This window comes from Tachypleus tridentatus, chromosome 7 (assembly GCF_004210375.1).
Source record: "Tachypleus tridentatus isolate NWPU-2018 chromosome 7, ASM421037v1, whole genome shotgun sequence".
NCBI classification, from domain to species: domain Eukaryota; kingdom Metazoa; phylum Arthropoda; class Merostomata; order Xiphosura; family Limulidae; genus Tachypleus; species Tachypleus tridentatus.
In genome coordinates, this window is record NC_134831.1 from 49,910,446 (window position 1) to 49,925,140 (window position 14,695).

The 14,695-nt window shown below is 34.7% G+C and overlaps 1 protein-coding gene across 5 annotated transcripts in view; it reads right to left on the minus strand.

Annotated features, from left to right (window-relative positions):
- Positions 1–14,695, minus strand: part of LOC143255623 (sodium- and chloride-dependent GABA transporter 1-like) — an 83,532-nt gene that overhangs the window by 48,375 nt on the left and 20,462 nt on the right. For all 5 annotated transcript variants that reach the window (XM_076511560.1, XM_076511561.1, XM_076511563.1 and 2 more), the window contains 2 exons: positions 7,114–7,245; positions 3,471–3,741 (listed from right to left, as the gene is read on the minus strand). In XM_076511560.1, coding sequence (XP_076367675.1) covers positions 3,471–3,741; positions 7,114–7,245 — 403 coding nt within the window. The remainder of the gene's footprint in view (positions 1–3,470; positions 3,742–7,113; positions 7,246–14,695) is intronic.

Below are 14,695 nucleotides of genomic sequence, written 5' to 3' on the forward strand. Positions count from 1 at the left end.
CAAACGTCACAATATCTTAGAATGTGAAATGTTTTCCTGCATATATTTATAATAATATATATTTTACACTCTAGAAATAGTGTTCAAGCTATTACCTAGCAATTTTTTTCCAAGTTCTCCTCCTAAGCTTCTTATTAGCCTAACTTTTCCTGGGAATACACGTTGAATGTGCATATATCCACAAGAAGCTACATATAGTCATGTGAAAAAGTTAAGACACCCTATAAAAGCCTGTGTATTTTTGTAACATTTTTTAAATATATAGATATTTAATCTCAATTTCAACAATACTGAGAGATTATAGAAATATAACTAAACAATTAAAACTGAAGAAAATACTTTTCAAGATCTTCTATAAATGTAATTCTACAAAAATGCATATTCTAACTGAGGAAAAGTTAGGAAACCCTACCCTAATAGCTAGTGTTACCCCCTTTGGCTAAAATAACTGCAATGAGATGGTTCTTGTAGCCATCTATCAGTCTCTGACATCGGTCTGAAGAAAGTTTGCTCCACTCCTCAACGCAGAATTCTTTCAACTGTGAGATGTTTGAGGTGTTTTTTGTATGTACAGACTGTTTCAGCATCTCAATGGGATTAAGATCTGAGCTTTGACTCGGCCATTCTACGACTCTCCATTTCTTAATTTTCAGCCAGTTCTTGGTGGATTTACTGGTATGTTTTGGGTCATTGTTGTGTTGCAGGATCCAGTTCCGCTTCAGCTTTAATTTTCGTACAGATGGTCTCACATGATCCTCAAGCACTCTGTGATACACAGTAGAATTCATGGTGGATTCTATGATTGTGAGCTGTCCAGGTCCTGCTGCAGCAAAGCAGCCCCAAACCATGACACTTACACCTCCATGCTTCACAGTTGGTATGAAGTTCTTTTCATGGAATGCTGTATTTGGTTTACGCTAACGTGTCCTCTGTTCTGGTGTCCAAATAATTCAAATTTGTACTCATCTGTCCAAAGAACATTATTGCAGAAGTCCTGGTCTTTGTCTACATTCTCTCTGGCAAACTTCAGTCCGGCCTTGATGTTTCTCCAAGAGAGCAAGCGTTTCCTCCTTGCACACCTCCCATGCAAGTTAAACTTGTGCAGTCTCTTTCTGATTGTAGAGGCATGCACTTTCACATCAACTGTAGCCAGAGCCTGCTGTAGATCCCGTGATGACATGTTAGGGTCTTTGGAGGCCTCTTTTAGCATCTTGCAGTCTGCTCTCGGGGTGAACTTGCTTGGACGACCAGACCTGGGCATGTTGGCAGTTGTTTTGAAAGCCCTCCACTTGTTGACTATTTTCCGGACAGTGGAATGGTTGATTTCAAAATCTTTTGGGATTTTTTTAAATCTCTTACCAGACCCAATTTTCTTCCTGAAGGCCTCAGGCAGCTCCTTTGCTTTCACCATGTTGCTCACTCTCACTTCAACAGTCAGGAGCACACCAAACTAAATGTCTGAGGTTTAAATAGGGCAAGCCTCATTAAAAATGCTGAGTCGTAACTTTTTCCTCAGTCAGAATATGCATTTTTGTAGAATTATATTTACAGGAGATCTTGAAAAGTCTTTTTTTCAGTTTTAATTGTTTAGTTATATTCCTATAATCTCTCAGCATTGTTAAAATTGAGATTAAATATCAATATATCCAAAATGTTACAAAAATACACAGGCTTTCATAGGGTGTCCTAACCTTTTCACATGACTGTAAGTAGTGTATTTTAATTAACAATTCCATTATTAAATTTCAGTTATTTCATCTTATGTAGATACAAAAACTACAAAATATGCAGTGCATACTGGAGAAATTTATACATTTTTCATAAAAGCTAAGAAAAATATCCTTCACATTCAAGATAAATATAAAAATATATATTTATAATGAGCGTAAATGTCGTTTTTTCTTAACTTTTAACTAAAAGTACAATTTCTTGGAAAGTGTAAAGGTTTAGAGGTAATAAAATGTGTTAAGTAAAAAAATGAATATTTTTAAATAATAACATTAAGTATTAAGGCAACACATTTATCTTAATACAACTTTCAAAAATAGTTGAGAATCAAGTTTATCGGTTTTGTATCAACGGAAAGATTAGCAAAGATACCAATAATAGAAGAGCTGGAAACTTAATAGTTCGATTTTCTGTTATTAGATTTTAGTATTCTAGCTGCTGAATTAACATTATCTTTCAGAGGACAGTTGAAATAAAAAGTTAAGATAGATTGCAGAGTGACATTTAGCTATCTCTTTAGTCATTAACTTTCAAACGTTATTCGCAAAAGTGCTGAATATATGCATAATGTAGCAAATTTGCTACAAATCTTTATTAATAAATAAATATGTAATTAATTCCTGTCTAAAATATTTTCATTACACTCTCAAAGAAACAGAGTTGCGATGAGGAATAAAACTACCTTTTGGAAATTATTTAATAACTTGCTCTTCAATTCTTTACAATGAGGCATCTGTAAGTTCTTGAAATGTATGCTGAGGAATTACGTTTCATTCGTCGTAAACATAATATGACATAAGGCACTGCAGTCTGTGTTTCTACCATTGTTACATTTACATGATAAGATCTATTTGATAATCGCTAAGTTGAAATAACCTTTCGGGTATTTTCTCTTGTAAGGCCAATAAGCTGAGCGAATGTGGTCACTAAATCACTATAATCTTTCCTTGTTTGAAAATATCCATTGTTATTCACATTTCTCTCTTGTGTAGTTTAAAAACTAATAAGGAATAGAGTTAATTTAGGTTTAGGTAATAAGAATAATACTTTAATGAGGTTACTGGAATAACAAACTATTGAGTCAGCTGATGATCTAGTCCACTTATCATCAGGGGAAGAAAGAGTACATCTTTAAGCAAGTGTTTCTATTTTGTATTCACAACCTACCTCTACACAGTGACACACAATGATTCCGCAGATGTATGTGCTGAAGTACATCATAAGAAAGAATGTAGCCGATAAAGGTGAGATTGGAACAAAATAACCTAATTATTGAACATTAGACAAATAATAATAATAACCAACAAGTTGCTCACCATATTACAGAGAAACTTCTAATGATTCAAAATTAGGAGATTTAAGCCTTAATGTTATTGTGGATGTACACACATTCATGTATTGTTCGCAACTACAAAACAGAATGTGTGCGAGCTCGTTCAGGAAGATGATCAATCGCATACACTTACGTATTGATGACGTGAAAAGAAGTTACCTTATCGCGTATTGTTCAGTCTTGGAATAATTATGTGTAATGATAGAATCACTTGAAAACTGTTTTGTAGGAAAATAAATTCATCATACATCATCATACATGTATATATAGACTCTTTAAAATATGACGTAAATCTGGCAAACAAAATACATATCTTTAGAACATTTAATTAAATTATTAATAATGTAACCAATGCCATTTATGTATCTTACATAGTGGTAAATTTGTATCAAAATAGTTTGATACTCACTCCCAATACTCCTTGACAGGACTTTGGAAGAGATTAGGATTGGACAAGTTGTAAGCACACAGAGCTGAATCCTGGTCTGGAATACCCGTACAGTTGGGCTGAACTCGATCATACTCCGACATACAAAAGATAGAATTCCACCAGTTGTCACAAGTCCGCCATGGGACGTCCCAGTCCAACGAAGACACAATATAATAGATAGCCCAAGCTAATACCACAATATAATATGCGTTTAGCCAAAAGGCCATCATTGCTGCAGCGTACCCAACTCCTTAATAAACGACAAACAAAAATGAAAATGACTATCATAAAAATCAAAAATACAAAAATTCACTCTTTGACTGATTTTTAAATCTTCCAAAACCCACAGAATCAGAATTAATAACTTAAAAAAAATAACTTCACTTCGCTGAAAGCTAACATTATGATTTTTGTATGTAAGTCAAGAAAGAAACCCACACTTTAATAAATCGTGAAATAAAATCGTTATACTATAATTTAATGCTGTTTAATATTTTAAATTCCCAAGCATTCTTAACTTCAAACGAAAGAAAAGTTTATTTTTCGATTGTTATTATTTTTATGACAGCGATTTTGAGTAAACCTACACAAATTGTTTAATCGCACTTTATAACTAATACTCGCAGAAACTAATGAAGTTTTGAGTCGCTCCGGATGCGAGTTATAGTACCACTGTTTAGTGCTTACATATTCAGATCAAATCAAATTCTTCACCATTTATCGAGACAATGCTGAGTCGATTATGGCTGGAGGAAAAGTGAAATCCTTTTAACAGAAGAATATTCTTCTACTGAGGTTGTTGAAATAATGTAGTGCGGAAAGGACACAAGATATCGAAAACCAGAGCCTTCATTGTTCTCCACAGCAATGAAACGACTCGTGCTGAGGACAGCATTATATTTCAAAACTATATCAGAACTAATCCCAAGTAGCATACTTATCCATAAAGTGAAGACTGTGATTAGAAATGAAAAATTTAAAAGCTGGATAAGGTTTAAAACCAAAAGTTCAAAAGTTCTCGCTACATCTCGAAATTAACGGCAATTTTAAAGAAAAAAATAGGCCCTGAATGGCCAGGTGGTTAAAGCACTCGACTTGTAATCTGAGGGTCACAGGTTCGAATCCCCGTCACACCAAATATGCTCACCGTGTCAGACGTGAAGACGATATAATGCGGAGGTTAATCCCACTATTCGTTGGCAAAAGAGTATCCCAAGAGTTGGCGGTGGATGGTGATAACTAATTGCCTTTCCTCTAGTCTTACACTGTTAAATAAGGACGGCTAGCGCAGATAGCTCTCGTGTAGCTTTGTGCGAAATTCCAAACAAACCATGGTAAGATACTTAAGGAACAGACTGATATGTTCAGATCATTGAATTTGACATAAGTACCATAAGCATACTTCCGATAACATACAGATTTGAGACTCATAAACACAGACTTTATTCACAGTTTTTCATGATAGCAAAGGAACAGACTGTACAAAATGAAATAATATCTTCAACAATTGCAATCGCCAAATTTTTCATATTTGTATTTGAAGAACGATGACGTTTCGAGCTAATGCTCTTCCTCAAATCGAAAAGCTTACAATTTTGGTTATCTTTTCATAAAACTTCTAGAGCCAAAGAGTTTTACAATTTACAACTCTCTCTGACAGCAAATTGGTTTTTTTAAGATTGTAAATCATCAAATGTTGTACTGGCATGGCCAGGTGGTTAGGGCGCTCGACTCACAATCTGAGAGTCTAGGTTTTGAATCCACATCACACCAAACATGCTCGCCCTTTCAGCCGTGAAGACATTATAATGTGAAGATTAATCCCACTATTTGTTGGCGAAAGAGTAGCCCAAACGTTGGTAGTGGATCGTGATAAATAGCTGCATTCCTTCTAGTCTTACAGTATTAAACTAGGAACAGCTAGCGTAGATAGCTCTCATGTAGCTTTGAGTGAAATTCAAAAACAAACAAATCATCAAATGTACGTTGATGGTACCTTTGTCAACTTCAATCACTACAAACACGAAAATCAGATTATCAGTTTACTTTTGTATACATTAATTTGTTTCTTTGTAATCAAGCACAAAGCTACATAATAAGCTTCTTGTGTATTACCCACTACGGCTATCGAAACCCAGTTTCTAGCGTTCTAAGTCCGCAGACTGTGCCATTGAGGGTCATGCTGATTTTAGAGTTAACTTTTTAAATTTGAATTTGATTTTGAGTTTATTTTCATTTAGAAGACAAGTTATCATCATTGATGAGAATGAACAAAAGTTTGTTTTGTTGTGAAGAGTAAAGCAGCAGAATGAACTATCTACACTGTTTCTATGTATAAAAAAAACACTCTTTTGATTAATAGATTCCGTCACAACTTGACCCTATGAATACCGTTGAGGTAAAGCCTCAGTATTTTAAAGATATTTTGTAAAATATTTATGCTTCAAGAACTGCTTATGTCTCCATGTAATTGTTGGATACAAAGTCCTTAATGATATACAACTCACGCAAAGCTTAAACAAAATATTGGTCCTATTGCGATTAATCTTACTAATTACTAGTTTCACTTGGTAAGTTATGGATTAACAAAATGACTTCAATAGTCAACCTATTATTGCGAATTTGTAAAAGAGTCATTGGATGACTCGATTTACATTTATATATAGTTAATTAGGCTGTTGTGACTTAGAGCAGCATGTTTTCTTGTTGCTGTTTGTTTTGTTTTTGAATTTCGCCCAAAGCTACACGAGGGCTAGCTGCACCAGCCGTCCCTAATTTAGCAGTGTAAGACTAGAGGGAAGGCAGCTAGTCATCACCACCCACCGCCAACTCTTGACCTACTCTTTCACCAACGAATAGTAGGATTGGTGGTATCATCATAACGCCCCTATTGCTGAAAGGGCGAGCATGTTTGGTGTAACAGGGATTTGAAACCACGACCCTCCGATTACAAGTTGAGCGCCTTAATCACCTGCTCATACCGAGGCCCTGTTTTCACGTTCAAACTCTTTGGAGTGTCTGAAATCATTAGGTGTATTTTAGACGCACAATAACAGTTGACGCTTTAATACTCATTTGATCGTCCTCGCGCATGTGTCCGTCCAATAATAACCAGCGGAATGTCTACGTACTTACAACGCTAGAAACCTGGTTTCAATACCCGTGGTGAGCAAATCACAGAAAGTCCATGGTATAGCTTTATGTTTAATTACAAGTAAACAAATTCTCAACAGTAATTGTTCTAAAATAAGCTATAATAAGATACAGAAATTGTTCGTTTTAGACGTTCGTGCAAAGTTACACAAGGGTTAAATGGGCTAGTAATCCCTAATTTTGAGCTGATAAGCAGCAGCGGTCGTCAGCTGGTGGTCCATGGGCTCCTTTAAGCGGCTCATGGAAAGAAAAGGAACTAGCAGCGTAGTTATAGATCCCTATAAGGACCGCTGAGATAATAACAGTCAGGTGAGTCGTGAACCAAAGTGTTTGAGATCCATCACCAATTTTTGGACTATTCTGATCAAAGCGTAGAATGCAATATTGTGACAACTACTGATCATCGAATAGATAGTCTGACATGCTAACTACTATGCCACATCCATCACTAAATAAAATAGAGAAATACCTTTAAAAATTGGACAAATCTTCCATACTCCAAGGCCACCGATACTTAAGAACTGGCCTAAAGATGTTTCCAAGAAGAAAGTCGGTATGCCTGCCAGGAACAGAGTTAGCAAGTACGGAACTAGAAATGCACCTGGAAACAAAGAATATACACTTTATACTATAGAGAATATTGTTGAAGCAATAACATAACTGATCATCAAATCACAGTTTTTTTTATTGATATAATAACATTATCACAATTGTAATTAGACTAGAAAGTAATATTCATGTTTCAGGCGTGTTAAATAAATGTATATCATCTCAACTAATTCACTGTAATAATGTCTAGAAATCTGCTTTTGTTCTTTACCTCCTTATTACTTCATATGAAAACGTTTTTCCTTTATTTCTTAAGTTGTTTCAAGCAAGTTGTAAGTCAGTTTACTGTGCTTTATTCGCATCCATTATAGCTTTATATATTAAACTGAATATAACCGTATATTTGCAGATTACTAGTTCTAATCCATTGTTTACACAGATCAAGCTAGGCAAAAATTATGTTACGGAGAAAAAAGTAATTATTGTAACAAATATTATAAAATGTACATTTATTTCAGATAAAAAGTTTAAAAGTGCTTTGAAATGCTGTCTATTAGATATTTAATTTTTTATTTGAAAATCAATGTTTACCACTGGAAAAATGTCTTCGGTGAGACAGACGAAAACTTCTTGATTCGTCTCAGTCGATCATCACTTTCAAATAAAAATTATTTATTGTGAAACCTACTGCTGTTATTTCCAAACAATAAGACCCATCAAAGGGATACATTTGTTGTAAAATATATTTCTGTTATTTTCAAACTGGCCAGGTGGTTAAAGCACTTGACTCTTAATCTGAGAGTCGCGGGTTCGAATCCCAGTCACACCAAAATGCTTGCTCTTTCAGCCGTAGCGGCGTCATAATGTGACCATTATGTTGCTCACTCTCACTTCAACAGTCAGGAGCACACCAAACTAAATGTCTGAGGTTTAAATAGGGCAAGCCTCAGTCAAAATGTTGAGTAACGATCTTCTAATGATGTGCACCTGGTTTGATACACCTCTGTGTGAGTTGAGCTATTTTAAGTGGGAATAAATGTAGGGGTGTCCTAACTTTTTTCTCAGTGAGAATATGCATTTTTTGCAGAATTACATTTACAGAAGATCTTGAAAAGTTTTTTTTCAGTTTTAATTGTTTAGTTATATTCCTATAATCTCTCAGTATTGTTAAAATTGAGATTAAATATCTATATATCCAAAAATGTTACAAAAATACACAGGCTTTTATAGGGCGTCCTAGCTTTGTCACATTGCTGTATATATATGATTGAAATTATAATATTTATTATTGATTCCTTTAAATGAACTGCGCCCGGCATGGCCAGGTGGGTTAAGGCGTTCGACTCGTAATGTGAGGCTCGCGGGTTCGAATTCCCGTCGCACCAGATATGCTCGTCTTTTCATCCGTGGGGGCGTTATAATGTGACTGTCAATTCCACTATTCGTTGGTAAAAGATTAGTCCAAGAGTTGGCGGGGGGTAGTGATAACTAGCTGCCTTTCCTCTAGTCTTACACTGCTAAATTAGGGACGACTAGCGCAAAAACAAACAAAACAAACTCAGCAAATAACGATATCGATTGTAAAAAATAAATAAAAATAAAGACTTATAATGTTTAATTATTTCACGGTATTTAAAACTAATTAATTTTAGTATTTCTGAAAGAAATAACACTCAAGAAGAATCATTATCATTACAGATTGATTTCTTTGTTTTGCCTAAAGTATGAATCAAGAATGACAAAATAGCTCAATGCTACATTCACGTATTTTAACAAAAATTAAAGTTTGGTATTTACTGCCAGTAAAACAATAACTTGAAGGTGCATGGTGATTGTCCATTTTGAGCTGACAGACTGGAAAAAAGACAATACGCCAAGATGACACATATACATCTTTGGACATATCTAATCAAAAATGGATAATGTAATAAAACATCCACGGCTTCAGAGTATAAAGCTTTATTTATAGCAACGAGACGTGAATCGTAAACTTTCAAATTCAGAACGTTAACCCCCGTCCAACACACACACTATATATGTGTGTGTGTGTGTGTGTGTACATATATGTATGTGTGTGTATCCACAGTGATGTGTTCAAATAACTTTAGACTGTTGAAAAATATTCGTGTTACTGAAATAAGTAGAAGATAATTGCAATGCACTAATGTTGAGTTTACAATGGACAGACCTGCCTGAGGCATTGTGGTGGGTAACGTTTAGGCTCTGTATCACAAAGACCGAACTTCGTCCCCAACAACGTGCTGGGAACAGCTTCATTTCAAACCTATCTACCTAACTATGGTTGAAACTGTGGTAATAAATTGTATAAATCACTCTATCTCGTTAATGAAATCATCTCAAGTTCATAACTTGGAAATTGTAGTCAACGTTGGCATAGCTTCACTTTTCACTAACATTTCCTGTACTGAAACTATGAACATATCTCTTTCTAACCATTTCACAAAAGACTTGCAGCTAGTAAATGGTTTCAATTTCAAACAATTTAAGCACCATCTTCAACTTTCTGTCACCAATATCGTTGCAGGTTGTTTTCGTTTGTTATTTTCAAGTCCTTTAATGTCTTCAAATGTATAACAGTTCGAACAAGGCCAATGGTAAGAACAATGCACACTACAGCTCCTCAGATTTCAATCCTAAATCGTTGTTGTGAATTACAGTCAACATTTAATTAAAATATTAATAATGCAACCAATGTAATTTATTTACCTTACATGGTCATAAATTTGTTTTATAATAGCTTGAAGTTCAATTCTCACTCCAAAAACTCCTTAACGGGAATTTAGAAGAGATTAGGGTGGGAGAAATTGTAAGGCCAACCATAGCTTTTCTCTAGCACTACGAAGAATCATGGCTTCAAAACTTTTTGAATGAATTTAAACCAATACACCATAGAAGGTATGTTCATGGCGTTTTTGTAATGTTTCGGTTTAAAGATCATACACCTATATTTTTAAATATTAAAACTCTTGCTCACCTCAAAATAAGTTTCACGTGTGAAAAACGTTTTAAAACAGATTTTGAATTTCTGAATATAGAGAGTTTACTTTTTAAATATAATTTCCGTAGCGTAAATAATAACTTATTATTTGTTCGTTTTAATTCTTTATAATTAGCTATATAAATAACTTTGTTAATTTCACTTATTAGTTTCAGCAATATGTCTCCCGTGTGAGTTTTCAAATGTTTATGGCAGTACTTAAGTTTATATTCAACATTCAGCTATTATTTGTAAGTATAATTTCGTATCTACTATAGGATTCTACTAGAGACTGAATGTGTATAATTCCGAAACGTTTACTAAATGTGTTGTTATTCGTTTCTTCTTTGGTTTTGTTTTTCACTTTATGAATCTGCTGACTTGTGATGCTAAGTAGCACCACAATAACAAAGCAAGTTTGTTACAAATATTTCACGGTATAAACATACTGTCGGCCCGGCATGGCCAAGCGTGTTAAGGCGTGCGACTCATAATCTGAGGGGCGCGGGTTCGCATCCTCGTCGCGCCAAACATGCCATGGGAGCATTATAATGTGACGATCAAACCCACTATTCGTTGGTAAAAGAGTAGCCCAAGAGTTGGCGGTGGGTGGTGATGACTAGCTGCCTTCCCTCTAGTCTTACACTGCTAAATTAGGGACGGCTAGCACAGGTAGCTCTCGAGTAGCTTTGTGCGAAATTCAAAAACAAACAAACAAATAAACATACTGGCTTTGTAATTAATCAACAGCCTACAGTTTTGTGTTGGTTGGTATTTTAACATAATATGCGAGTTTTATTTTTTTTAAATTCTGAATTGTTATGGAGAAAAACAGCAAGACCCTTAAAACAATTCTGTCTAATACATTATTAAGTTACTTGATTAGGTTCATTGAATATTCGTTCAAAATATAAACATTTTTTAAAGTTGACTACTAATCTGTCTGAGATTACTAAACTTTGTAAGGTATGCTACGAACTTAACTTAGTTAGGAAATAATAAGTGTAAAATATTATTTATATAAACGAATAGTGCATTCTAAGATATAGTACAGACGACCACATACCAAACGTGTTTAGATTATTATCTTTATAAACACAAGTACAAATAGGAAGGCATTTAAAAGATGGTTACATTTCTAAATAAGCAGCATCATTAATTCTATATTAGACTTATCCACTCACGTTTCTTGTGCTCGCCATATGATTTTAATATTTAAACTTATTTATGTTATGGTAAATAACATATGCAGTGGATAGATACCCAGCATATGGATACGATCTTTCAAATAATAACTATCCGGCATTCCAGAAATTATAAGATTGATAAGTTACGATCTCTTGACTTCGAGAGTGATTATTAGTAAATTACGAAACTAATGTGATGATGAAACGATCGCAATAAGACTTTTGTTCCGGAAAAATAAACATTCAAGTCATTTAATGTCTTCAAATATATCATAGCTCAAAGAAGGCCAATTGTAAGAACAATGCATACTACAACTCCTCAGATTTCAAAGCTAAATCGTTGTTGTGAATAACAGTCGATATTGTGTGTTTGCTACAAGCTATTTGAAACGATATTTGAAATAATAATAGACACGACACAGTACGTAATATATTTTTTGAAATTATTATTATTACCATTATCATTTATTAATATTGTTGTCATTGTTATAATTATTATTAATTATCATTATTATTAATGTTGTTGTTGTAGCTCATTAATATTCAAGTTTTTGGACTGCCAGGTATTTAGTATTTGAAAGATAGGGTATCTAGCCAATGTTTAAAGCAAAACAACTCATATCCCGTTTTTACTCAATCATAAAATATAAATATATAAATAATTTATTTAAAAAACTGTTCATCAAGCGTTTATCAACTTATTAATATGTAAACTATTTAATTAATAAATTCACAATAATCACGTAACAAAATAGAAACGAACTGCTGATCATAAGTAACATCAAAAGGCATGAACATCATTATTTTATTCAATATTTCCGACCTTCTGTAAGATACAAAACAAGAATTGTCACATACAATTTTATACGAAATTTTATATTTCAGTTTAAAACCTTTATACAACAGTTGCTCGACTAACTGTATTTTAAAATGCGGTGACAAAACAGAATTATGCATTTTGACTTGTGATGTTCTAGTGCGCCATCAGGATAAAGTGGACTTGTTATATGTATTTTAAGGTATCGATATATAGTTCTGAATATTTATGGAAGGACCTGCCTGAAGTTCTGCGGTGGACGACGTTTTAGTTTCTATGCTAAAGTTTCCATGACATGGACCAAAATGTCGTCCACTGCAGCCGACTAAGCACATACAATCCATTGAATATTTAATACCAATATATTATAAAGTTTTTTATATCATGGTGATGAGTTATACTAACAGCTGAAGGCGACATTTGATATTTTTTATTTAATGTTTGTAATTTTTTCCTATAACGCTCACGTTGTTATATCTGTATCTGTCTTGAAGATCTATTGATTATGGAACAATTTCATGACCATGTGATATATGTAAGAACATAACAACGAAAGCACTGTATCTCAGAACGGCTGGTATGGGTATTTAAAGCATGACTTACAGCTGAAAAGAAATTCAAACAATTTTTCATTGCCACTGAATAACCCACTTTTCAATACCGTTTTTCATTCTGCATATAGCGAAAGGCTACATTAACGTCAGGCTGGCCAAAAGCTTATGGCCAATGAACATACGAGTACAGAAAAATATGCACTTTGCGTTGTTAGACTCAACCACTTATTTGAGTAGAGCTTCGAAAAATGAAAATAAGAAAAGGGAAAATAAAAATAAAAAACTTTTTAGCGTTTAATAGGGAAAATGTGAACACTGTGAAATTAGCTTAAATACTAGCATGTCAAAAGTTTAAAACCATACCAAAAAGAGGTCATAAACAGGGTAGGAAATGCCCAACAAGAGGTCTCAGTAGTAAGTTGCACGGCCCTCATTGCGAATAACTTCAAACATTTGCTTTGGCATGGTCGATATAAGCGTTTGCAGAAGGCTGGCTGGAATGTTATTCCAAGTGGTGAAGATGGCTTTACAAAGATTATGCACTGTTTGGAATTGACGTCCATTTCTATAGACTTCTCTTGCCACCCACACCCAAACATTTTCAATGGGGTTCAGTTCAGGCGAACACTCTGAGGGTCCAAAAGAATCACGTTATTCGCCAAGAAAAAGTCCTTTGTTCTGCGAGCATTATGGATTGCAGCATTGTCATGCTGAAAGATCCGGTCATTTCCACATAAGCGAGGGCCTTCAGTCAATAAGGATGCTCTCTCCAGCATGCCAATGTAGCCAGCTGCTGTTTGACCCCCCTGTATAACCTGAAGCTCCATTGTTCCATGGAACGAAAAAGCACCCCAGATCATGATGGAACCTCCTCCACTGTGTCATGTAGAAAATGTCTCCGGTGGGATATCCTTATCGTGCTAATAATACTGGAAGCCATCTGGACCATCCAGGTTAATTTTTTTCTCATCAGAGAACAGAACCTTTGTCCACTTTTCTACGTCCCATGTTTGGTGCTTCTCACCAAAGTTTAACCGAGCTGTTTCGTGGTGTGGAAGGAGATGTGGCCTTTGAAGACGTTTACGGTTTTTAAAGCCTTTCCCTTAGTAAATGCCGTCTTATTGTTCTTGAGCTGCATTTTGCATCCGTAAGGGCCTTAATCTGGTTCAACGATCAGCTGGTGTCTTACCGGACAACCTTCGAATCCTCCTGCTCAACGCCGGCGAAGTTTTCTTGGGCTGACCACTTGAAATTCTCTTTCCGTATCCCTCAGGGTCCTTTAGGAAATTTGCAACAGCAGTCATACTACGCCCAATCTCACCAGCAATGGCACATTGAGAGAGACCTTGCTTTTGCAGCTCGACAATTCTGCCACGTTCAAACTTTGTCAACGTTTTATCCTTTGCCATGTTTTACCCAATGTAACACAGGAGGTTTCAGTGGGAGATGTTGACAACGCTAATACTTGAACACAACTGACTAAATTTCGTTACGTGTTTACCGATTAACCTTCGTTTTAGTATGGTCTTATAAACTCTATCACATGCTTGACAAGAGATTATATTGGAGAAACTTGATACATAAGTCTCGCAAACCATAAAGATGATGTGAGGAATGATTGTATATTTCTACACATGTGGAATCTTGATAACAAAACAAATTGTAAATCAGTCAAAATAATATATAAATTTATAAAACATGTCAAAAGCTATGGAAAATTCGTTCATCCAAAGGTTACTAAGCTTCGAAACACCTGAAGGTAACTTTAAGCTAAACTACCTTGTTATATCATATACCATTAAGTGACTTTGAGCCTCCGTTATAAAATAAATAGTGTATATGTATTTGTCCTTCAAACAAATGTTTGACTGAAGAGGTGTAGACTTATTCAAGAAAAAGTACGTTCCACAAAGACAAGACACTATTCAATTATTTAAGTATTAAAA